The following is a 27,007-nucleotide window of genomic DNA, read 5'->3' as shown; positions in this document are numbered from 1 at the left end:
CTTGATGCGAAGTTGGAGGACCAGGGTGTGTGTGTGAGGGGGAGGGAGTCCCTCCCTGAACTTGGCCCTGTTTGACAGGCGGGCGGCGGCCCCTCACGTCAGTCAAGCTTTATCAATAACCGCCTGTTGATGGCCGCGGTCTCAACGGACTTGAGCCCGAGTGGCGATGGCGCTGTGCAGCAGATTCTGTGGCTGTGACGACAACACAGGCTAGAGGACTGTGAGGGACTGTGAGGGACAGTGAGTGACCACCATGTGGCCGCGAGGGTTCGTCTGTGTGCTGGTCACTGTTGTGGGACTGCCGTGGGTGCATGGTAAGTACACGTTACAACGTTACACAGTTAGAGGATGCAGCATGTTACACATGTGTTACAGGCATGCGAGAGAGTTCTATTCATAGCGACACGAGACGAGGATCCTGGGAAGCAAAAAAAAAAAAAAAATCGAGCAAGGACACAGTTCGTTGCGTAAACACAAACGCGGAATAGATAATGAACTGTGCACAGCTTGGGGGCATCAGTAAGGCACAATATATTTTGTTACAGGGCTATGTTGTTACCACTATTTGATAACAGGTTGGTGAGCTCTTCACACATCGTTAGATGTCTGATGTTGATATAAACAGTGACATTGTCATCATCTTCATGGAAGTCGCCTAACCCTAACCCTGACTTTGTGGAGAGCAGTGTCGTATCTTAAAAAAGCTAAAATTAATTTATATCTATGCATATTTAGACGATCGTGAAGTGAAAGAAATACAAACATCGATGTCGTTGTAAAGCAAAAGCCATTTTCTTATGTTTATTTAATTAATATTACAATGTCCGTCTAGAATATTAATATTGAAATGCACCCGACTAATGATGCTGGGAAGATATCATCGATTTAATAATAAGCCACAAAGTCTAAGCATAAATAACCTGATAACAAGTGTCTACTTACATAATGTAAATAATATTAAAACCCTAAATATTGAAATGTGTGTTATATATATGAACATAAAACCAAGAAACTAAATATTGAAAATGTGCTAAACAGCGTAAAGGTCTATGCTATTCTGTCAGTGTGTGTGTGTGTGCGTCCGGTGCTTTGAACCATCAGGTGGGTGATGTGTGGTGAATAACATGAGAAAAAGTAGGTTTGTGGGTTTCTATGTGACACACGTGACGTCATCATGAAGTTCTTGTGATCAGCTGATGCACAATATGACGTCACACCCACATCCCGTGCTGTACTGCTCCCCATGCAAACGTCACAAACTCCATCCGTTATATTCGTTATGCGAACTTGCAGCCTCGTGTCACACGTTGTCTGTGGGTCCCATCTGTCCATCCTCTGTCTTCAGCCTGTTCACCCGTTCATCCCAGTCATGCTGTGTTGTCATACGGGTGTCTGGGTAATGCACCCCTGTGTCACACCAGGGTAACTCTCTAGCACTACCTCACCTGGATGATGTTATACCCACCACTGCTCAGTCTGTCATCTGTGGGTGATACTGTTATATCTGTTATGTCTGTGAGTGATATCACTCATGCTGCTGTACATACATAAGTACTTACATAACCAACGGCCTACGTCCTCACCACGTTTCTCACCTTTAGCTAACAAGTGGAGTTGAGGCAAAGCAGGCTGTCAGGCAATGTCTGCTGAGTTTACATAACTTTTATTACCTTCATTATAGTAATGGAGACTTTTACTACACATATACGGTATTGCAAATATTCGGCGATCACAGAATCCTACAAATGTCTGTCGTAGTTACATAACGGAGATGTCCTCCTCAGTCAGTAATCTTGTCAAATAACATTGGCCATGGTGGTGTAGACTGCAAGTATTCGCTGTGATTACTGCAAACCTCTGTCACAGTCTCACGATACCTCACATGATTCAGCAGAACTTTCTGACCCGTGAGAAAGGCTCGTACACCTGCTTTCACACTCGGGTGTCGTAACCGGGTTCATGATATTCGCCTCCTGGCTCCCTTACAACCTTGTGTACCCTCGGTGGTTGCGTGTAGCGGCCTGCCACTGACTACAGTGACTACAGTGTGTCGTCTGCCAGAGTGTAACTGCCAGTGTACACCAGTCAGTGAATACCCGCAGTGTGTACCCGCCAGTGTACACCAGCCTTTAAAGACCTTACAGAGAGAAAACACATATCACGCTCCATATCACTTCATATCATAGGTTAATGCCTCCAACATAAAATCGCAAGGACCAGCCCGAATAATTTAATGTTATTGCCAGTTCTAGCAATGATGGCCGACCACAACGTCTCCTCGCAGGAAAGACAGAATCGTCAAAGCTCAATGGACGCTCACGAGTCGTTGCTAAATGCACGAGAAAGAATTCTGACTGATAAATACATGTTCCTACTTACTTAGCTGCTCCAACATTGAGAGGACAGCAGGCCAGCTTCATTCGTATGCCTAGGACTGATTAGACCGTGTCTACACCTGTCTACACCTGTCTATACAGTCAATACTCTGGTGTGTCTCAGCATACCCAGCTTTTCTTACCTGTAGTACCCACGATGCAAAAGCAAGGGAGCTTGAGGTGGGGGAAGATTTGAGGACACGAGTCTTTAGACCTCAGAGTTTTGTGAGCAGTGTGTAGAGTTTGTTGTGACGAGGGTTTTCTTGGTGGCGAGGATGTCTGGCACGATGGCCATGTCTACGATGAGGGTCTGAGGCCAGTGTCAGCGTTTCTCTACCAACCTCAGTTTTCTTCCTCTTTCCAGTCTTTTCTCTCCTCCACCCAATAAAATAGCAATAATGTCGATGGCCTTTTTTTAGAAGTTGGGAGTAGGATTTGATGATGAGTTATCAGCGGCGAGACGTTGCTGAGGGTTGTGACACACCTGGTTGTGACACGTGTATCTAAGTACCGCCATGACAGTGTTGGCCGGAAGTACAGATGTCTATGTGCAGGTGCTCACAGTCCAGGTGACAGTTCAAACGCAGGAATACAATCCAAACATAGACAGACTTGCTCACAGGCTCACATCTCTACCCTTCACCCGTCACGGAGAAGGACGAGTCGCTGTGATGAACTGGTTTTTTATGCATTTTTTTTTCTTTTTTTTTGAGATGACTGAGTAGTGTGCGTGCCAGCCTCCCCCTCCCGCCAATTACTATGTCGAACGCAGGGTGTAAGCCTACCCCACCTTTCTCATCTTCCCCTGTCTGTAGGCAACTGAGCCAGGTACGGGTTGCGCCAAATAATTAAATTAATTCGCTCGGCTGGAGACAGCGCTAATGCACAGCGCCCAAGATCTTGACTAGCCTTCCTCGCCCTCTTCCACAAACTTATCTATTGATTAATTATTTCTAATTGTATCTCATTTAGCTTTCGGTCAACAGATAGGAGAGACCGAGATATAGACTGCTAGTCTCGTCTGACTTACAGATGGAATGTTACTTTCACCGTTAAAAGGATGCACTGCCGATGAAGTTAAGTCTCCATCCGAAAGAACATCTCGTCACTTCCGGTAGTAGGATGAGCATGGCGACTATCGACTAAAATAGAAAGTTTCCCAAATGGGTTGAAGTGCAGCGATTGCCTCGTCACGTAATGCATCGTCACGGAAGGTCGGAGGCTGTGTTCTTCCACAGGGTTAACAGGCTGTGCGTGACTTCATTAACGGTTTAATGAGATGATGGGAGCAGAGACAAGACTTCAACGGGAACTGGCGTCTAGTCTCTCAGAAAGTCGGTGGACACATCCAGACCAGCCACCAGGCCAGACAGGGCGATGGACTTGCAAAGTGATGTTGAGGCCTCATCACATTGTGACAAAGACAAAGGCTGGCGAGCAGGTTGTGGTGGAGGGACCTGACTGTGTGATCACAACTTCAAAGGCGTCAAGGTACTTCGTGGGTGGAGCTGACACGAAGGTGACACCACGGGTGACATCACAGGTGACATCACAGGTGACTGGCGGACAGACAGTTGGATCAGGCACCGAGGTCAGTCACTGGTAGAAAACTGTGGCGCGTGGAGGGAGGGGAGGAGAGTGGCAGCAGCCAATGGTATAAAGCATCCTACTTACTGCTAACAGAAAGCTTACATAATGTCATGTTTTACTGCCAACAGATGTCATTGTTTGAGTTCAAAGTTCAGTCTAGAAGCACCTGTCTTCATCCTCACCAACATCAAATGGATTTATGTCTCTGACCAAAAATTCTGGTGTCTGAAGTTTTGACTCGTGCATCTGGTTTCATGCTAACTACTGGTCAGCTTTCGCCCATTAATTATGTAGATGTAACGGTCATCCAACACAGGCGGTGATACAGGGACCTCGTGTTGCCCCTGTGTGTGTGTGTGAGCGCGCGTGCACGGATTGTCGTTAGTCTAATGCAGGATCTCAGTAAAACTGTATGTCCACAGCAAACCACTTTGCTGATAGCAGTTTGTCCACACCCACCATCACACTCAGACTGAGGTCAGCGCTTGCAGCAAATGGTCAGCGGCACGCGCTGCTCTGGTCACGAGCCCTGACTGCTCTTCTCTTTTCTCGGGAGAAATTTATCCCAACACCTCGCCCCGCCCAGCCAGGGATGAGCCACTAGACCGTTGAATGAAGTGGATCGACGTCTTGTTCCTCGGGCTTACAGTGTGTCGTGTGTTTACGAAGCGTGACGGCGTGAGTTGTGACGTTTGGTGCTATGACGAGATGACACTAGTTACATGGGTTGCTTTGTTAGCTAATATCTTTGTTGTCAGGTCTGTCGTCTTTGATAGCTAATGTTTGTCATCTTTGACAAATACCAGCAGTTCCGTGTTTGTGTTTTGGTCTTATTTTTATTTGAGTGTCAGTTAGATCTTTGTTTGTCTTCCCCTCGGCTGTATTTTTCTCATTTCTTCTCTCTCTCATTTGAATTGTATATCTTGTTCTCTGCTAGATAGAACTGTCAACTGATTGGCTCTGTTGACTAAATGTTCACTGTGGCATCTTTCATTCGCGAGTTGCAGTCAAGTAACGGTCACCTTTTGTTGTTTAATATGACGTCACTGGCCAGTGTTCTCCTGACGTCACTAACCCTTGTTTTCTGGAGATTTCCGGCAACGTGTCTTCACGGTTATGCCTGCAGTGATCACCCTTTACTACCCGAGCGCAGCGAGTCTCATCATCATCGTCGTCGTCGTCGTCGTCGCCAGTGACCTGCGGTCAACATCGCAAACCTCTTCAGCAGGCAGGGATCAAAGAAGAGCTTTTATTACCCGACATTTTCTCTCATTTTGTTGTTAACGAGTTCATTTTTTGATCAGTCGTCACTGTATCACCAGGTGATGACTAAGAATGACAACGACTCTGCAGGGAGGAAGGGCGCACTGAGCGAAGAGAGGAAATTAGTTTCTGTCTGTTCATTCTCCTGCTGCATCCTGCACAATAAAAACATCGTTCAGTTCATGGTTCAGTTAGTTCGATATTAAATTCTTTTGATCCCATTCATGTCAGATTTTGGTTGTGGGATGTTTTAGCCGTTGTAAGGAAAAAGTCCTCTCAAGAATGGCGACAGTTGTGTGGGTGGGGGTGGAGAGGGGTAGTTAAACAATGCTCTGGTCTTTTCGTGTGAACTATTAGGCATATAGCCACGACTGGGAAGAAGTGAAATTAAAATGTCTACTTTCTTATTACAAACACTTTTGTGCTTATTTGCACCTGAAGTAATGATGTATTACGTGGCGTGTGTGTAAAGCATGTAGATGTGTGTGTGATAAAAGTCAAAGCTGACGATAGTGATGATGACATTAATCGTCATCATCATTGTACACATCTGTAGACATGTGTTTTTCCTCTACAGACATATCGTGATGTATGTCATTCTGTTGGCAACAAAAGTAAAACCTTTGATCTCGAAAGTGTATTCTCTGCCATCATACTAGTGACCTCTGACCTTTATAGGCTGTCAGGCCGCATCCTAGGCTGAGTAATGCCAGTGAACCACTGTAAAGGTCAGTCGGTGTGCAGAGAGGTTTCCTGCCTCAGGTGAGCAGGTTACTCAGGTCTTGTGAACAAGGCTACTCACGTATTACTCAAGCTGATCTTCGTTTCAAACAAACACGTGGTCTGATGGTGTCCAGCACCTGAACACCCACAGTTTACATACATAGTCTTTTGTTCTGTCTTCGGTAATCTGTATATGAGTAGATGACTAGATGTTTTCGTCGTGATCATCAGCTTTATGCTCTGTTTCTTCTACTCTGTCTTTAAGCAACATGTTTTCTCTATTTAGCTTCTCGATTTCTTCTTCGAGACACTTCATTTTAATCCCCGTATCTTTGACTTTACCTACAAGGTAAGCAATGCCAACACCTACAGAGTTTACATCTGATTTGTGTTGTCAATCTTGGTGTTCATTTCGATTTCAATTCACTTAAAATATTTATCACATCTGTTAAAGTAGGTTCTTGTTTAGAGGCTGACGTAGGTACAGGTCGTTATTATTTATGTTCGTCTGGTGCGCTGACCGGATGGTAGCCCCACCGACCGTTGTGAAATGTGTGAAGATGTTAGTACTCAATGATGCTCATTCATACACACATTACCTATTGTACTGTACACTCTTGTGTTACCTCTGTTATTTATTTTGAACAGATGCTAATTCCAATTTAAATATTAATATCAGTTTTGAAGAACTCAGTGGCTAGTTGATGGTTAACCCCTGGTTTAGCCGCTTTTTATCCCCGAGAAGGAGCCGTTGCCCGAGAGTGAAGTCCAGTAAGGGCGGGGACACACCGAGGGCTTTGATTTGATCTCGCCAGAGGGACAGGGGTCCCCACCACTGGGGTAGAGGCGGCACATTGACTGTCTGATATCTGGTCCCACCTGGAAGGAAAGAAGAAAAAAAAGCCATCAATGCGAGTTGTGCCAGGTAGTTTACTGTCAGGTGTGTCACACCTAGGCGCGATTTTAAAATCTTGACCTCAATGGGAGTTTATGTGGTGGGGTCAGGGGTACCGAGGGGCCTCAGAACAAAGATGTAATTGTGCTGCAGTCTCCTTGTCGCTGTGTCTAGTGGTGTTCTCAGGCACTCATCGTCCGCTGTCGAAATGATATCAGTCCTGAAAGAATTCCTGAGAGATACCTTCTTTATGTTTCTTGATGTCATTTGTTACTAGGCGTTACTCTGTTGTCATTGTCACTGTCACTGTCACTGTCATTGTCACTGTCACTGTCACTCCGTGTCTGCTCATACATTGTCACAAGTGTTACTCTAGTTCTGTATATAAAAATAACCCCAAAATGACGGCTCACTCTGTAAAAATGATCAGGAACATTGTTTTGTCTCCCATGGATTGAGGATCTGTGGAAAGTTTATATTCCGCGAATATTGTAGAGGATCTGAGGACACAGCTTGATGTCTGTAAATATTGCACAAATCACTTATGTCATCTCGCATCAGTCACTAAAAATCCTCCCTCGGTAAGATAATAATTATAAAATCGTATTTTTCTATAACAAGTCCGCGCCTTAGATGTACTGGAAGAACACCATACCGAGAGGTTGTCACAGTTCGTGTACAGTTGCTGTACATACAAGTGTACATAAGTTTCACTCGCATTGTAATCTTGATTGCTCTGTGTGTATGTGTGTAAATAAATCCAAGGCCCTAACAACAACAGAATATTTATCGACTTTGTCTTAGATGTTGCTTGTCATGAAGTGCAGTGTTTACCAAGGTCAAGTCGACCTCCTAACACAGGTAATTAATGTCTGGAAGGAAATTAGCAGAAGTCTGAATGTGTTCTGTAGACACTGAGTTACGTGGGTGCAGGCAGTGTAATGTCTGTATTGCAGTGTAATGTCTGTATTGCAGTGTAATGTCTGTATTGCAGTGTAATGTCTGTATTGCAGTGTAATGCAGTGTAAAGCCTGTAATGCAATGTCCTAGCGACTACACTGTGAAGACTGATAACACTCTGCAGGGGGCGAGATGGGGAGGGGGAGATAGCGGGCCACGAGGATGTCACATCACTCTTTGGCGTCGAGTGGTATCGCAGCAACGGACAAGTGTGGAAACATTCAGTACATATCATGTCTGTGTACACTGCTAGAGGTCGTTAGCTAGGTCAGAAATTCTAGATGTGTATGTATAATGTACTATATTATAGTCAGTCTCGTGGACAAGCTTTAGGTGGATGCCGTGCTGGTGAGGAGGTCGGCCTAGTTTGACATTCTCAACTGGAAGTCGTGCTCTATCATGTGGCAGGTATCGGTTGTGATGGGGCTTGGAGACGAAGTCTCCTGATAAGACACAGTGGTACACAGCGAACCCAAGAACATGCTGGAACTGTCGCTTCCCAGTCTAGAAACGACCGTACACCCCTTTGACACTCTCCAGGGTAGGGATAGTGAAGAGTATGATGCTGGACCCGTCGTTTGCACCTCGGAGCCTGCCGTCAAGCTCGTGGCAGCCTCGGGCACAGAAATAATCGGTGGCCCCTTCGCCTGCCTATTCTAATAAAACTAAGTGGCGGCCCGGGATATTCTCATTGTTATAATATTACACATAGCTTCTCCAACTATAGCAACATTAGTAAATACAAATTAACATTTAACAAGATGGTTTTCGGCCACATTGCCGTCAGCTGTGTTGCTATTTTACCTTTCTGTTATATATTTAAATATATATTGACGTGGCGGCCACTGAGATTAGGCGGCCCTGTGCAGGTTACAGTTTGCACGTGCCTAGGACCGCCCCTGCGTCAGGAACCCGTTGCTGAGCCCGCCGCCATCACCAAGCCGCAGCCTGCAGTGGACACATCACTAACCTTACCTGAGGGTACAACGACTGACACGTGGAAGGTCTGGACACCGATGTGTGGGAAAGTGTAGGAGCTCCCCCCAGACCTCAGATGCTACAGGAGGGACTTGTAGGACTGAGAGCTACGCTGGACCGGGTTCGGAAAGTCGCAGGCGCTCGAGGGCCACAAACTGCTTTACAGGCGAGGAGCCCGAGCACGAGCAGGGAATCGGATTCGTGGTCTTTAAACAGATGGCGAGGTTGCTCTCAGTTTGTTCCCCCCTCTCATTTCAAGCAGGTTTTTCTCTGTCCGAGTTGGTGCCAGCTTCCCACCACCGTCCACCAGGACGGAAAAGTGAAATTGTTCTATGAACAGTTGGAGAAGGCCACCCGAGCGGTACCGAAGATCATTCTGTCTGAGATTAGGGATCTTAAAGCTAGAACTTAGTCACTTCATGGGTGGTTTTCTCTGCAGGGAACAAACATCCTGTACATCCTACGGTATGAAAGGGAATGATGGATGGGAGGCCAAGGAGATAAAAAGGAAAGACTGATTATTACTCACTGTTGAAAGGAAACATTTCTCCGCTGAAAGAAAGCAAAAGAAGGGTTTGTTTGCAGCGGAGGGCAGGGCACTTGTGACTCGCCTCCACAGCTTCTCTCAAGCGCAGTTAATCTCCCTGAGTTTGAATGAAACCCAGGGACAAACATTGCATGGTGAGTTTGTGTCTGGGCCTGCCAACACTCACTGTGGCCTTGCTGGTGTTTGGCAGACACACAACCAACCCTCGATTCCAGCGGTCAGCGTTCGTTTTGGCAGCGAGCACTGGGTTCACGGGACTGGAATCCAGACTCGAGCAGAGGTCAGTATGCATACGCATATACACCAGCAGGCTTCCCCACCAATTTTCTTGGCATCCGATGAGGCTACAGAGGCAGACACAAGACATTTCAAGGATGAGGGCGATCAAGCAGATGGATGTAGTGTGGGCACACCGAGCAGACACTGAATGTGGAAAGTTGACATGAGTACAACAGGAGGAACACACAGACAAGCGAGGGGATCAACACCTCATCAGCTGTTGTGTAACAATGGTTGTAGGGGACATGAGAATGCCCAACAAAGGAACTTTGTGTGGAGCTGAGAACTGGCTGGCGACCCACGCCCACTCACGGACCTTAATGCAGTTCCTTTCAGAGGCTTTTAAATCATCATCATCGTCATCATTATCATCATCTTCTTTAAATAGCGTTCTTTCTGGAGCATCAGCCAGGCTCAAATACAGAGTCCCAGTCAGGTGTATTTGAGCTTGTGGAGAAGGAGATAGCAAAAAAACTACACACTACACACTATCAAGTCGCCTGATGACACAACACAAAGCCTGATGTCCGTTAGTCTAACTGGCTGGAGGGGACCAGCTCTCTGTCCTTTTGTCTCGTCTGTGGATTTAAGTCGAGGTTTAGTTTCTCCTCCTCATCTGTGATGTTTGTTGTTCACCTCTGTTGTGGATATTCACTGTGTTATTCACTGCTTGTGATGGTCAGCTCTTACAATGGACATCTTCTTCCACCGACGGCTTCTGTCTCCTTCACCGGATTTTGCGCCTCTTTACTGACACTTTTAGTTGTTCTAGCTTTGTGGACCATTGTGGACCATAGTGTTTTCCATCTTTATTTACGAACCACGTACATTGCTTCATGTTATGTCGGTTACATTCTGGATCTATGCGCTATGTTTGTGTGTGTGTGTTTTTTTTTATAGTAATGGCGCTTTGAGCCCTCCTTTAATGGTGGGGATTGTTGTTGTTATTGTTATTATTATTATTATTATTATTATTATTATTATTATTATTATTATTATTATTATTATTATTATATTATTATTATTATTATTATTATTATTATTATTATTATTATTATTATTGCAACTTGCCAAACAGCGCAGCGCAGAATTTGCCAGATGACACACGACACACTCGCCAGACAATATATTACATACTTTACACTCATGTGACTATACACGACACACTATACACTCGCTAAACTATACATTACATACCTCACACCCACCAGACGACACTTTACACACTACACCCTTGCCAGACTATACCCTGGTACTCCAGGTGTACACGACTCTTGTAAAGACTATTATTAATCCTAAAGATTGTTATTAGGTTAATGTTTAACTTTATCTGATCATTTGGTGTGTAGTCCTCAGTAAATGTTATTACAAGTGATAATTTATAGCATGTTCCTACTGAAAACTTTCGGAAATATTCCTAGAGAAAAGTAAAGTGGCCTGGCCTCGTTAGCATGCAGTCTGTCACTAGCTCGCTTGCTTGCCTCCCTCAGCCTCACAAGAAAGTACAGAAGCAGTTAAATGTCGGCATGCAGACTCTCTCTACATACAATAATGTCAGTAATGTCGGAGTAATTTCAGACTGATGTCAGCAGCTCTCTCCGCTCTTACATTCATATTTGCGAGACACCTAGCATGGTGTTTGCATTTATGTGAATACAAAGCTGTGAGCTGAGGCAGGGACCTCCACTCCACATGGTGGGCCGATTAGACATGTGGCCACTTAACCCCGGGGATATTTACATGATACAGACTGGAGCTGAGCTCCTTAGGCAGCCTGGCGGTCACTAACCCACCCGTCAGCTTGGATACCCAGTCATTTGGGGCGACGGCGGGTGGGCCCTGGCTTCTGCTGCAGGGTCTCACCCTGGTGATGACCACACGCCAGGCAGGATCAGCATTCACCAGTCAGACAGACAGACAGAGACCACTGGCCATGACAGACTCCACGCGGCGGCTTGCCGTGCCTCTAATGATGTTTCTGGCATTTTCTGTAGGATTGTCCTGCCCCGAGGGCTTCTGGGGACAGACGTGTAACCTCCCCTGCAACTGCCAAGGAGGGTGTGACGTCGACACGGGGGCATGTGGCGGCGCGTGCCTGCAGGGCTGGAGTGACGGACGGGGCACTACGTGCAGCAAGTGTAAGTACAGCATCACGTCTTCTTGTCGTTACGGCCTACGTCACGTACGTCAGCAACTTCATCCCCACTGCAGTCGTTCCTCCTGCTCCAACCACAAAAAGTGTATGTGTGTGTGTGCGCGCGCCAGCTGAACGTGGCTCTAGCATCAGACATATTCCAGCCTCGTGTCTGTAGTCAGACTGCAGCTAATCTTCTGTGCTCCCCTCACGCTCTTCCTTTCTTTGCAACGGTTGTGTGCGTGCGTGTGTGTCTGTGTTCCTGTTTTCGTCTCTGTGTGTGTGTGTGAGAGAAAGAAAATCAGAATCTCGTTATTCAATAATCCATCGGCCCGTTTCAAGGGGGAGCATAACAAAAACCATCCAAGGTATATTCATATAAACTGTTCAGCAGGTAATAGGACTGTCATCACCACGAATGTATTTATATTTTAACAAAAGTCACCCTTTCGGGGAGACAGAGAGAGAAAAAAAGTTGCCGATCTCATCAGTCCATCATTTTTTTAATGGTGACACCAGCAAGCGATGCATGCCATCTCTAGGTAGACAGCATGTGAAGCTGGCAGTGTCACAATAGTTGTCATCTGACTTGCTCCACTGTACCACGTGATGGGCTTGAGGTAGCTCTTGAGGTCCTTATTGGGGTACAGCTGTCTTATCTGGGTAGACTGTGCAGTTGTCTTATTGTGGATGGTGGATTCTTGACAGTGTCCGTCTCAAGCATGTGATGACTGACCACTCGACAGGTTGTGCAGGGGAGAGAACTATCGTACAGAAAGAGATGTAGAGAGCCGAGAGGTATCTAACGTGTCTACTGCTTGTGTTCTTGTTGTCTATCTTTAGAGTGCACGACTAACAGTTTATTGTCCAAGACTGACATTACCAGGCTGCTTGTTCACTGGTGTGGGTCTGCTGATGTCGGTTGTGAGTGGGAAGTTAGCGCCGTGCACACAAGTGTTTTACATTGCCCTCACGTGTTTCCTGTTTGCTCTGATGAGTGCACTGCGGAGGTTTTCACCAAGTGAAACACTGCATTGTACAGTATATACTCCATAGAACGAATTCTCATATAACGCTTTCCCCAACAAATCCTGGCATATTCTTACACAGATATAACTCTGGATATCATCTGGATAACACATTTGTCAGTGATACGAAGATAAATTTATAACGAACTTCCTAGGAACGGCAGGTCACGAACCGGGTCGTTGACCCCAAGCCCAGTGTTATTTCTGCTTTCCTAAGGTCTTCCTGGAAACTTTAACTGTACAGAGCTACGGGATGGACATTTCTTGACGAGAAAATCATTGAGACAAATAAAGTTGTTTGTATCTTTACATGTAGTCTTCCTGCTTGACCACTCGCTTCTAGTGAAGCTACAGGTGTTTCAATATTGTACAAATTCTTTCATAACCAAAGATTTTTTTACTGAGTATATGACCGGTTTGAAATACATTAAAAATAATCATCCCAAACCAAATTTGCAAGGGAGCAATTTTATATGTGTCGACATTTGTGCACACAATTCCCATAGACCGTGAAAAAAAAAAACCCCGAAGCAAATGTAGAGGAGAGAAGTGAACACTGTTGTCTTTGTCATTCCGGGGAAACAAGCATTCCAGAACCTTCCAATCAATGGCCGCTGAGTAATTAGCCTTATTGTTGCAAGCTGTTTGACAGTGTGACATCTGTCAACCTCAGTGTTGCAAGTTAACAATGTCACATACAAAACAATACCTTAAACATCAGCAGTTTTTGGGTGGATCCCGTATGACTAACTTCCAATCGTCAAAGTGCTCAGCAAGACATGCGCCATGTTGATCCTCCACACAACAATGGAAACACACTAGTGACTGTGGGTATGTCTGGCATTTACAAACCTGTTTGTCATTAGCAACGGTTGCCATCGAGGCCATTGTGCACAACTGATGACAAGCTTATGTGGTCATTGCAGCAGAGCTGTTGGGTGTCTTGCACCTGACGACAAACCAGGTTACTGGGTATCTCACACCTCCTCCGCCGACATGTCTTCTCGCTGCATGAGACACTAAATAAACATTTACACATCTGAAATACTCATCCAGAGTCCACTGAGGACAAATGTCATGGCATCAAAGTTTAAAACCAACTTCAGACTTTCTGAAACACGGAGCTGCAGGTAGACGCTGTCGGTAGCTTTTCAGTGACGTGCTACAGGTATCGCCAGGTGTGTTGCTGCCTTTGAAGGTTTGCACCATGAATGTCAGTGTGTCACACTGAGTGACCCAGTCTTTCATTGGCAGCCCTACGCACCCTGCTTCTACCTGTGCCACTTCCTCCAAACTCTCGCCTTAACAAATATTGTTGAAAGGCTGAGAGGTGAACAGCTAATAGTTTACAACCGTGACTTTCTCTTCCAGCATTTCTTTCTCCTTTCTGAGCCCCTCCTTCACTCACTCATTTCGGGCACCTGGACGTCAGCGCACTTCGCGCTAGTTTACACACAAGTAGTAGACGCGCGCGCGCACACACACACATACACACACACATACACACACGTACACACATAGCACACACACACACATACACACACACACATACACACACATTCACACACACATATACTCGCTCTCTCTCTCACGCTTGCCTAAGCTGGAACTGTGGCAGGGCGGGAGGGGGAGTGATTTATCTGTTGCATCCTCTCAGAAATTGATCTCAAATAAACACAGGGCAAGAAAACCGCTCGTTTGTCAACATCGTCGCTAGCAGCCACAACATTCATCTCTGACGTCACATTTCACGCTGACGTGCCGCGAGGAGCTGCGAGATCGAGAGTTGGTTGCGGTGGTCTCGCTGAGACTGAACGTTGCTCACAAATCACCCTCGCCACGCTAGCTACCCGTCCTGGAGGCTGGCCTGAACTGTAACTAAGTACTAAAAAGATGAATTTCTCTGCGTTAAGCAGGTGAAGGGAGAGCTTTTCCTCCTCCTCCTCCTCCTCCTCCTCCTCCTCCTCCTCCTCCTCCGTCGTGATTATATCGGTGGATTTGCACTACTTCTCTTGAAACGGCCTGTGAGCTTAGTTTCGTTTTTCAAATAGGTATTCTGCAGGCAATCCTTATTAAAAACATAAATAGTGGCTTATTATTATATTTTGTGTTATTTCTGTTGCTGTGAGTAGCGTGTAGTCACAGCCTCTTCTGTAACAATCAGTCCACTCGATCGTCAACTGTTGTCTTGACTGTCACAAGCACCGGTCTCAAGACTTATCAGATATGAATTCCATTTTCCTTGCAAATACCAGACTGTATCTTAAAGCTCTCTTTTGTGAAATATTGTAAACAAACCACATCGTGGTCACTAAGCAACAGCATTCCTGTTTCTGTCAGTTTTCTGTTTATTCCCAGTGTAGGCGACGTGTTGACAAAGAGCCTTTGACATCAACTTATGTAACATCTGTAAATATATAATGACACTGGGATCTCTACCCGCCTTGCAGAACTCCACCAGTGACGTGTGATCAGCATTTACTTACTAATGTTTTCAATCGTATCTGCAGGGAACCTGGCGTTGAACAGCAGGAGCACTGTGACGTCAGATCCCCCAGGAACGTCATTTCCTGCCGACCTGGTGGTTGACGGTGACAGACATCATTGCATCAACACTTCTACTGGCCTGAAATATGTGGACTGGACTGTGGACCTGACAGCTGTCCATCCAATCAACAGTATTCTTATCGTGCTTCCAGAAATAGGTAGGACATAGGCCTTGGCTGGCTGAGTACACTGACGGTTATTCTGCATTATTATAGCAGGTAAACGGTGATGGGTTGACGGTAGTAATTATTACTTTTTTAATAAATTATATTCAGTGTGTTAGATTACAGTATATACTGGTCGGTAAACTGCAATAGGAATGGCATGACCTGGTCCGTGAAGCAGAAGGCCGCTGGTTCGAGACCTGCAAGGGCCTGTGGCTGATAATCTTCCCCTGATCACCCAATAGCTGCTGGCCTCCCAGTCGCTGTGGCCACTCTTTATTCCAATCTGTTATAGAGGTGGCCACTTAAAACACAGCGCCTTTGTTCGGCCGAAAATGCAAGCATCCATTTGCCTTATTGTTATACTGCGCGTGACAGAGAAATCCCACGTGCAGCTTCGGAAGCCCGCCAGGAGCGGCACGTGCCTATCAAAAAACAGACTATGGAGTAGAGTACTGGGGAGGAGGAATGAGGAGTGAGTGGTTGGGAACTCTCCTCCCTCCCCTCCAGCAAGCAGCCGAAGGAAGGAGAAGCAGGTGGTCTCCAGAAACATGTTTGGACAGCGCCATGTGTTTAGACTACCAGTGTTCTCGGGCATGTAAAAAAGTGCCAAGATTGCATATTTACAGGTGTAAACAGACCGAGGAACAGCGAGGTTCACTCGGCACAAGCACGCAGTGTGTCAGTGCCAGACGTTTATTAAAGATGAGGGAAGGGTGAGAACAGACGATAATGCATGGCAAGCCGAGGGAATCTCGCCAAAACACTTTCTTGCTGGTCAACAGCGGCTAGAATGTGAACATGGCGGAGTAGAATCCACCATGCTGCTTCCCCTGGCAGCTCAACCACATGTTGGAATGTGACGTTCTCGCCGTCAGGACCAGACGACATTTTGTAGCGTGACGTTTTCAGCCTAAACATTTGTGTGACAAGCACGTGACCTGCACGCCATCTGACGAGCTGCATGATGTATGTAGTCAGCATTACACTAATAATGTTCTCAAACAAGCAGTAGTGTACATATATATATATTGTAAATCAATCTCAGGTAACGGAACTATTAGACAGCGAGGTCACAGACTACCTGTGCCTTTTATTGTAAGCCATTAATAATTGCTGCTTCTAGTGACCTTTGACCGTTGACAGGTGGGCCCCTCTAATGAGGTTTTGTTTACCCGACGTAAACAGTGCACCAAACACTTACTGCCATGTGATTGCTGTTGACGGTCTGTCACCTGCGTTACTGTTTGTCATGTCACAGATCAGCAGCACGCGCTCAACGTGTGGGTGCTGCTACACAACGGCACGTGGCACTCGTGTGGACGCCATCTCTCAGTGTCCAGAGAGGTCATCGTGCCATGTCCGGTGGCTGCTAGTCAAGTTCGCATCGCCACCGATCGCCACGTGGACTCCGCCGCCAACATGTCGTCTGACGTCCGCCTTGACCTGTGCGAGGTGGAGGTGTACGGTATGTTGAGTGTTGTTTGCAGGCTCGCGGAGCAGTATAGATGGTCGTCAGCTGGTATCAATCATCATCATCATCATCATCATCATCATCATCATCATCATCATCAATCACCATCAATCAATTGTCATCAATCAATCATCGAAGACAAAGCAAGTTTTGGAGGAGTCACTGTTTAAGAAAGAAATACCTGTTGAAGGTGGATACAGACTAGGTAACGGGTGTTGTGCCATGTTGCAGCGTGCGCGCCGGGAGTGTACGGGCCAAACTGCAGCCAGGTGTGCTCAGGTAACTGTCACGACCGGCAGACGTGCGACCACGTGACCGGAGCCTGCGCGGGGGGTTGCGCAGCTGGCTGGAAGCATCCTGCCTCTGGCTGCGTCACCGGTGAGTGACTGTCAGACCCTGTGGTCTTGCTAGTGACAGACGGTATAAGCTGTAGAGAATCTGTTGTAGAGACCACGTGTCAATCAGGCCGACAAGCCTAGTGGTGACGTAGCTAAACCATCTGAACTGAATCATTCAAACAAACTCGGAACTGGTTGTAGACATGATAAAACAGACCTTACAGGCGAGCAGTGGGACGGTATGTTGCGCTTAGCAACTCATACTACATCTTTTACTCCATCTACATCACTTACAGTCGACTTCTACGACTTACGATGCCATTTCTGTGACGTCATTGGGGTGCATATGAAGTCTTAATCAGACTCAAACTTGTTGGGAAGTGAACTGTTCAAACCAGATTTACCGAAGTCGACCTGCACTTGAGACCGGTGTAAGTAAGACTTACTAAAACCTCACTAAACCCATCCCATGATGCTGCGGACACAGTATTACCTGCTATGACTGTTCTCTGTCAGCGTGTACCCCGGGTACGTACGGCACAGGGTGTGGCCAGACATGTGGTCACTGTAAGGATGGCGAGCCCTGTGATGGCGCCACTGGCGAGTGTGTCAAGGGTTGTGAAGACGGTTACACCGGGATCTCGTGTCAAGAGGCACAGGTGGGCAATCAAGGTAAGGGTCACCAACTGGCTCAAGATACAGAAACAGCTGTCTGATTGTGTGACTGTGTGACTGTGTTCTTGTTCTCATCATTTCAGTGAGTAAAGTTGTTCACAGTCACATTTTTGTATTGTTGTGATACATTGTAATCTGTAGTATTTCTCATTGCGACTCATTATGTTATGTGAGCACTATGAATATTGGAGCAACATGAGATTGAATCGTGAAAGTTGTCTTTTCTTCTGGTTGTACAGAGAATTCCCCCGCCACTACCATGTTTACTTTTTTTCCCAATCATCTGTGGTATAGACGACGCACATAGCTCCAAAAAGCAACAGACAGACAAAAGCAAAATGTGTCCTGAAACTTGAGAGAATCAAATCAAATTGTCTGTCGACAGAAATTTTTCTTTTGCTCACAAGGGCCGGCATACATACAGACATTTTAACTGTGCAGTTAGATACAAGTAGTTTGGATCTCCGGCCAATGGTAATGAAATTCCAATGCTGTAAATTTCTGTTAATAACCCTAACCCTAAATCTTGCCTAGAAACCAACGACTAACTCTTTAGGCGACTAACACGTGACAACCTTTGGCAAGTATTCGCTGATGTTTTTCAGAAGAGGATGAGTCGGGGATCTCCACCTCGGGTGTGGTAGGAGCTGTTGCTGGTGGCAGCGCCGCCTTCTTATGCTGCGTGTGCATCATCGCACACATACGCAGGTGGGTTTATCTATGTATGTGTATGTATGGAGATAAGGTCTTATAATTAGTAGCTGTGTGTTTAATTAGTAGTAGGTGTGTGGGAAGGTCATAATTCAGGGTTAGGGTTAGGTCAGGGTTAGGTGTGTGTATGGGAGGGAATCAACCCAGCAACGAAGGCAAGGCAGTTAACAGATGCTACATACAGAGAAAGAACAGCTTCCCCAGACGAGAGCCGAACCCAGGACATCCAACCCTCACTGTATCGTCATTGTATTGGTGACAGGCGCTAACCGTTGCGCCACCGGACCGCTTGTGAATGTATGTGGAAAGTGTCGTATATATATATAGCAGTTACTTCAGCATGTCCACAAAAGAACAGCTACTGCCCTTCAAATAATAAAAAAAAATAAGTAGAAAATTTAATGTCAAGATTCCAGCTTTTTGTTGCGGGTACTCTAAAGAGGCATTGAGATTCCAGCTTTTTGTTGCGGGTACTCTAAAGAGGCATTGAGAATGTAAGAAAAATTAAACGAAAACTGGTGTCAGTCAGTCCGCCGAGCGCGAGCCCAGCCTGTGACGTCAGCGGATGTGTGCAGGCACGTGAAGAAGGAGCGCGCCAAGCGGCAGGACGAGGAGATGAGCGCCGCTCACCAGGAGACTGCTGCCATGGCTGGAACCTCTCCCCCCACCAACATCAACAAGAATGGCCTGCGCCGAAAGTCCTCCCTCTTCAGGGACCGCAAAATCTCCATCTTCGGAGAGAGGAAGACGAGTGTCTTTGGAGGAGAAAGAAGAAAGTCTATTTTCGCTGCTGTCTTCGGCTTTGCTAAGGATGAAGACTTGTCAAGTATGTCATCAACTAGTCGTGGACATTTACTATATAGATGTCAATGTAAATCATTCCACTGTCTGTCTGTCTGTCTGTCTGTCTGTCTGTCTGTCTGTCTGTCTGTCTGTCTGTCTGTGTAGCACTGACTCTAGAGACCAGACTGACAGTGTAGCAGTCAGTTACTGTCGTCTGTTTGTTTATACAGGTGTGCCAGTGTACACCAACAACAGACAGTTGGCGGACAGCCTGTACGACAAGCCCACAGACGGCGTGCAGGTCGACAGTTTCCGGCAGTTTGTGTACGGCAAGCGCCGTGGTGCCTCCAGCCTGGAAAATGAGTTTAAGGTATCTACAGATGCACGGTTGGGATATTTACTTACAGGGTATGTTTAACCTAGTCAGGGTATGTTAAAGATGTAGGTATATGCATGTTTAGAGTATTGTATATATGTTAACAGCATCATCTGATGTTTACTCTTGTCTCGTGTTGTTGTTCCAATGTAGGCGTTGCCGTCGGGGTTCACTGCGCCTTATGAGGAGGCAGAAAAAGTGGAGAACAAAGACAAAAACCACTTCAGTGGTTACTATCCATGTAAGTTTACTCGGTGACTGCTATGGTGTGTTGTCATGGCATTAAGTCAAAGTCAACATCCACAGAAACTCAGCAGAATTCTTTTGAATTGACTTTGACTTAGTGCCATGACAACACATAAGCTAAAAGTTCTAGCTAGGAAATACGCTTACACAGCAGTCTAACAGTCTTTCTGTGGTGGTAATGATTATTGAATTTGTGAAAAAATGTAATTGCCTTGTGGTCCTATGTATTTCCAAGTAAAATACAAGTAGTAATTGATTTACCAATGAACATTACTTTGTCATACTCCTAATTAGTTTGAACCACGCTCACTCGGCTAATTTAAATGTCTGTGTGTGTGTGTGTGTGTGTGTGTGTGTGTGTGTGTGTGTGTGTGTGTGTGTGTGTGTGTGACTGTGTGTCTGTGTGTGTGTGTGCGCAGATGACTTTAATCGTGTCATACTACGGCAAACGGGTCTTGGAGACTACATCAATGCTAGCATCATCAAAGTAAGTAGCTAGCTACACACAATTGTCTTCCATATTCAAAATCGTATTAGACTTTATCGTGTAAGAAACATAACGTGAATTTTTCGCCAACTTTTGGCGCACTTAATCAAAGTCAACTGACAGCTTGATGTTTACAACAAAAACAAACATTCGTAGTAAGAACTCGTCTGCAGTGCAAGAAGACAAGCGAGTTCTGCGAGACACGAGCTACTGAGACACACAGAGATGTGATGTCAGAGACAATTACTGACAGTTTACTGACATGTATCGCCATGTTATCGACTCGTTATATCGTCCTATCGACTACATGTCTTGTTAGTCGTGTTGTATTGGTTTGTTGATGTGTTCCCCTCTGTAATCAGCCTCGTTTTGTTATCCGTGTGCCGGTGTGGTGCCACTGTTGAGGGCAGTGTGGTTGACGTGTTGCAGGATTACAAGGGGAGGGACAACTACATCGCGGCCCAAGGTGAGACAATCCTCACCTGCTCCTCCTTGACACACAGCCTCGCTTCTGTCATGTAGGAAGTCACGAGTTATCTGACCTTGTTTATATTATGGTCACATTGGTTTTTCTTCTTGGAGCATCATGGTCGAGGTCGTGCATGATGATTACTTTTGTGGTTGCAAGGATAATAAAATTATCTGTATCAGTGTGCTTACAATTGCTTCGACATCTTTTCACTTCATTTACTACTCTTGTCACGTGACAGTAGTCTCATTGTCCCTTGACCTATTCCCTCAGGACCAGACAAGCGGACGGTGCTGAGCTTCTGGCACATGATATGGCAGGAGAACGTGCACGAGATTGTCATGCTGACCAAGTTCGCAGAGAACAAACGGGTGAGCAACTTAATTTTTGTGTCCTGCTGATCTCTAGCTTCCCCATGTGCCTTGTCCTTTCAGAAATGGCTTCATTTCGCCATAATAGTTACATCTTCATACTATTTCTTATTTCTTATTGCGCTGAAATGTGAACACCGGGAGAAAAATACAACGGATGAAAAAGCGGAAGAAGAATTTAAGAATGAACTAACTATGAGCACCAGATGACTTGTGCTGGATGAGGCATTGAAAGCACTACTACTTGGTGTTGCTGGCTGACACCCACGCCAAGGTACAGCGTGTCATGTGTCTTATGTATTTGATTCTTCTCTTTCTTTGTGCACTAGTGTAATGCAGGCATGTGATCTGCAGGTGAAATGTGATCGCTACTGGTCGGAAAACGCTTGTGTGACGTACGGGGACATCACAGTCAAGGACACCATGCAGATGGTCCGAGCAACTTACACAATCAGAGTCCTCAAGGTGATGCATAAAAAGGTAAGTGAGCGGGGAAGGAGTGGGAGAGAATTTTTGTTTTACACCGAGCCAGCAACTAAGGCTGCACCACGGCAAGGTAGTCAGCCCTGTGTACAGACGCCACATGCAGAGAAAGAACAGCGTGCCCGAGACGAGATTTGAACCAGGACAGTAAACCCTCACTTTACTGGTGACAGGCGCTAACCGTTGCCCACCGGTCTGCCCTGAGTGGGCCAACATGTCCACTAGGTTCCTTTCTAGCGGTAACACAAGAAATCCACCCACCGAGGCAGTTAAGTGCTCTTTGTGTGGAGGATGGAGGGGAAGGCACTCTGCGTGTTTTAGTGCCAACGAGTTAAAAATAGACAAAAGTTGTTTATCCAAGATGATGTAATCCTCGCGTTTCACGTGATTTGCAGACGTCAGAAGCACGTGACATACGTCATTTTCACTACACGGAGTGGCCAGAGCAGGCCACGCCTCTTGTTCATGACCTTCTGGAGTTCATCTGGCGGGTCAAGGCCTCGCGGACAGATGCCAAGGGCCCACTACTCGTTCACTGCAGGTATACGGAATACAGCAGCGTGATGGTGATGGTGGTGACGGTCTTGGTGGTGGTGGTGAGAGTGGTGGTGGTGGTGTAGCATTGATAATTATTTCGTGTTGATACTGACGCTGATGCTGATGCTCTACCGCTGTCAGTGAAGGCGTAGGTCGCACTGGAACCTACATCGCCATAGACTCGCTGCTGCAAGAAGCCGAGGACACGGGCTACGTGGATGTCAAGACCTATGTGGAGAGACTGAGACACCAGCGCAAGAACATGGTGCTGACAAAGGTGAGTGCGGGTTGTCGCATGCTGTCACATTATGTCAACTGTGTGCTGTCTTCTTGTGTCTGTCATTGAGGTGCAGGAGTGGACGGGGCTAGTGATCTGCCTCTTGTGCATCACCAGGCAGCATTCACCTGTCACAGGAAGTGGAAGTCTGCAGAATATGTGGTGTGAACCAGGAGTATCTAGAATGAGATGGCGAGGAGAGCAGCACTGGGTGTATATATATATATTTTGAGATCGATTTTTTTTTAAAAGCTGTATATTTGCTGAGATGGAGTCGGAATGGGGAATTTATAGTTTTGCAGTCCACGTGACCGACTGTCTTCTGTCTGCCTGTCTCCTCAGGAGCAGTACGCCTTCGTCCACGCAGCGCTTATCGACGGCATCATCCTGGGCGACACGCGCCTCAGCGCTGCCGACTTCTGCGAAGGTTTTGTACGCGATGGCGACCAGCTGCGCGTGGGCTACAGAAAGATTTGCGAGCAGTTCCACGTGAGTGCTTGTGTGTCAGTAGCCCTTGACTTCTATCATGTAGATCTTCGTATTTAACACCTTGATTATTAGACGGCAGGACTGACCACAGTGACGTAGTGCGGGCTGTAGAGCTCGTGATCTCGAGTATATAATGTCGGTCTAGTACCGTGTGTGACATATTGCTCGGACTGTTACAGGAGCTGTCCTACCTGAAGTCCGCACTGGCATTCAGACGAGATTCAGGTCTGTCTGTGTGTCTGCGTGCATGTGTGAGGGTATAGCTCCATCTGACCGCACGTGTGCTATTGCGCGAGTGCAAGCTAGTCTCATAACTGTTACCAAAAGATATTGTGTCGGTAAAAGTGTTTACAGGGGATGTAAAAGTGTATTTACGAGTCATGCAGGAATCAAACATGTAGTCACAGCAGCAACCATTCTATTTAGGGCATTTTCTACTCTCGGTGTCGAGAACGTAAGTGTCAAGGTGTCACGTGTCTGTCTCTAGGCATTGAGAACGTCACAGACCTGCGGAACGTGTCCTGTGATGGCATCTTCATGCAGTTCGTGCCGGTAGGTTGAGCTGTTATAAAATGAAGATGTCAGACCTTCATCAATTAGATGACATTGATGCGTTTTCATTCAGTTAGTGCTGGGGTTGACATAAAATAGTCTCTGGCATTTCAAGCTCGTCATGGCGGAGAACAAACGTTTCTGGACGGTCTTGCTTTACCAGTGTAAATATAGTAACACTGTGTGGGTATGTTGTGTGGGTGCGGATGACATGATGACATGACATGAAATTGTGGATGCTGTGTAAATTAGGTGGTCTGTAAACACCACGATGTTTAAGAAATATGAGTGAAGATGTGTACAGTTTGTGACAGTGTGAACACAGTGACGTAGTGTGACGTAGTGTGTTCACTGTCACGTCTGTCAGAGCACGCTGTCGGCGAACATGCTGCGCTTGGTTGACGTTGACTCGGACACCGATGTGCAGAAGTTCATGCTGCTGCTTCGCAACATCAACGCCCTCACTGTCGTCTGCCTGCACGAGCAGGACCTGCAGGTGGGCCGCAACATACGAATTAATACAGAATTGAGACATAATACTTTGAGAGTATATACAGGTAGCAAGACCTACATGTGGACCACCAAGGGCATAGGTGATAAAAAAAAATTGATAGCAAGTCAAATCACGGCAGACATTCTACTTGTCTAGTAGCACAAATACATTTTCCCACTTAATTTTTTTATACTTTGTAAAGCCTAATATTTAAAAAAAATTTACTATAGTCTTAATAAACTCATAAATAGTCTAGACACTGAACCATGGTTTCGTTTGTGTGGGTCATCGGATGCTGATACCGTTGTTTACATGCTGGTTTACCTGCTGTTGTTTGGATGTTTCGTTTGTCTGTCACTAGATCGTCAGGCGCTGCTTAGAGTGGAGTAAAAACAAAATTGGGGAGCGGCAGGACAAGCAGAGAGCGCGTGAACAAAAGAAGAAAGTAGGTTACGACAGTGAGAGTGAAGATGAGGATGACTATTATCTGATGGAGGAGTTGTCTACCGGACACCTGATGGAGGAGTTGTCTACCGGACACCTGATGGAGGAGTTATCTGCCGGTCCTCTCACACCCGTCGTAACGGCCAACGAGTACCGTGTGTTTGTTGACGTGAGTACGGACGGCAGTGTGTTTGTTGACACGAGCAGACGACAATGTGATTGTCTTTAATACTAAATACCGTGAAGTGGGGAATGCGACTATAAATATGTCTTCTGAAGCCGCCAGTTTCCACTGGTGGAATCGGTAACTTCGTTGCCGTATACTGTACAAATAAGTAGAATCTATCACAGGGGTGTAATACTCTCAGATGACAGTTATACTGACACTTATTTACCTTAGTAACTAAGTTACCTGCCAGGTAACTTGGCAGTAAATTGAAGTGTCAGCGGAATGTTCTGGTGCCTGGTGACTTTATTATACTGTCGGCCGGGGGTGGCTGTGCCTTGGTTGGACTGAAAGGTGTATTGCTATACAGTACAGCCTTTGATACACTTTGTGACATACTTATTGTGCAGGAATACGAGGAGATGAGCTTCCTGTTTCTGTCACTCAGTGGCTGGCAACAAGATGAGAAGATCTTCTCGCCGGCCTTGGTCCCGTCAGTTATCGCCATGGCGGACAGCATCTTCGCGCGCCAAGAGGAGCTGGGCTTTCATCCCGTGGTGCTGCTGTGCGGGTCAGTACCCACACCAAGCCGGAGAGCACTTACAGACTGTACAGGGTGTGAATTCTAAACAAGAAATCAAACAACAAATCATAGTTGTCACGCGCATTAATTTTTCTTGAGGTTACAGGGAGCAAACAAGCGTGTGAGTGTTTGACACCGAGACTTTCTTGACAAATAATGTCAAAAATTCTCATTATTTGTTGACATTGATGTGAATTGTGTGTTGTCTGTCACAAGGGAGGTGCAGGAGTCAGCGGGGCTGTTCTGCGTCCTGTGTAACATCGTGCACGGCATTCAGCTGGAGGAGGAGGTTGAGGTCTACAGCAACGTGTGCCGCGTGCGCCGCCTGCTGCCCGAGATCGTCACATCCATGGTGAGCAGCGAACGGCCAGGCATTGTGACTAATAAAGCTACGTGTAGCAACCCTCATCTCTTCATTTTATTTCTTCCTTTCCTGTCCTGTCACCACGACCATTTGTAGTTTGTCGAGAATGGACACGTAAGGAAATTCAAACTCGACTACTAATCATTTGTCTTGGACTGTTGCAGGAGGAGTTCCTGTTTTGCCACCAGTTCGCCGCCAAGTACGTGGAGGCTCAGAAAGTGCAGTTTGCCTTCTAGGCGTGGATTCTCCACATCACACTGCGATGCATACGTCACCGCCAAGTGCCTACAGTTTTGAACTTCGCTACAAGTCCTGTTGCCTGTCAGAGCTGGTACATAAGGTTGTTTGTTCACTGACCTAGGGTGGGCACTAGCCACTCTACCACACTGACGCATCAGGAGCAGTGCTGGGCTGGTTCCCAGGGTGCACCGCGTACTTTCAGCCAGAGGAAAGTATGCAACATGCAATGGCCGGGAGTGTGCCACCTGTGTTGGAGAGTTCGTACACGGCGGAACTTCGAGAACATTCGTGTCAAGCATTGGTATCTCACGTTGCTACACTTTTTATAAGGTGTTGAGATCCTGCTGCACTGTGTGAAGTTCTAACTCAAAGTTTGCGTTGAGCGACAACCAAGTCTGTACATATCACTTCAAGACACTAGTACAATCTGCAAAAAATGTTGTATTCCAGTCGCTTGCTAACTATGCATTTATTTTTGCTTGACAAAACTCCTATGTCTGGAAGTCACATGGTGTCTTGACCGAATGCAGGCACCTGGTCATCTCACAAGATGCTGGCAGCCAGCCTTAACCAAAGCTACAGTACATTTGACATGTGTAAAGTGTACAAGTATACAAAGCTGCAGGATAGTGTACACATAATACTTGTCCTTCATCTCCAGACTTGGACAGCCCACATTTTCCTGTTTCTGGGACCAGACATGCCTGACGCGAACAGGTGTTATATTCTGCATGGACAGTGATTTACATGGACATGTAGCTCAGTGATTTAACATGTTTTGAAGTAGATCAGCAGTACAGTTCAATGTGATACAGACGTTAGTTTTAATTTAGGACATATGGAAAAATAAATCTATGCATGTGCTGGAGAACTTCCTGCTTTCAAATACTAGCATCTTGCTGCACTTAATTGACCTTTCATTGTTAACATGCATGCATGCACCCATTTCAAAAGTCCTATTTAACA

At 46.1% G+C, this 27,007-nt stretch overlaps 1 protein-coding gene across 2 annotated transcripts; it reads left to right on the top strand.

Moving 5' to 3' along the window:
• Positions 1-26,912, top strand: LOC112573147 (receptor-type tyrosine-protein phosphatase epsilon-like). 2 transcript variants are annotated; one of them, XM_025253237.1, is made up of 25 exons: positions 1-314; positions 7,651-7,707; positions 11,605-11,748; positions 15,283-15,477; positions 16,745-16,951; positions 17,189-17,335; positions 17,812-17,967; positions 18,576-18,678; positions 19,257-19,507; positions 19,695-19,834; positions 19,994-20,081; positions 20,506-20,573; positions 21,003-21,039; positions 21,316-21,413; positions 21,768-21,893; positions 22,292-22,437; positions 22,575-22,710; positions 23,053-23,199; positions 23,379-23,424; positions 23,687-23,751; positions 24,119-24,247; positions 24,606-24,857; positions 25,265-25,425; positions 25,654-25,789; positions 25,966-26,912. In XM_025253237.1, the coding sequence occupies exons 1-25, from the start codon at positions 254-256 to the stop codon at positions 26,035-26,037; spliced, it is 3,168 nt and encodes a 1,055-aa protein (XP_025109022.1). In that variant the 5' UTR covers positions 1-253; the 3' UTR covers positions 26,038-26,912. The 2 variants fall into 2 exon arrangements, with proteins under 2 accessions (XP_025109022.1, XP_025109023.1); XM_025253238.1 differs by lacking the exon at positions 7,651-7,707 and having other exon boundaries at positions 5-314.
• The last annotated feature ends 95 nt before the right edge of the window (positions 26,913-27,007 follow it).

Source organism: Pomacea canaliculata, linkage group LG10 (assembly GCF_003073045.1).
Source record: "Pomacea canaliculata isolate SZHN2017 linkage group LG10, ASM307304v1, whole genome shotgun sequence".
Classification (NCBI taxonomy): domain Eukaryota; kingdom Metazoa; phylum Mollusca; class Gastropoda; order Architaenioglossa; family Ampullariidae; genus Pomacea; species Pomacea canaliculata.
This window is presented reverse-complemented; position numbering and strand designations above follow the sequence as displayed.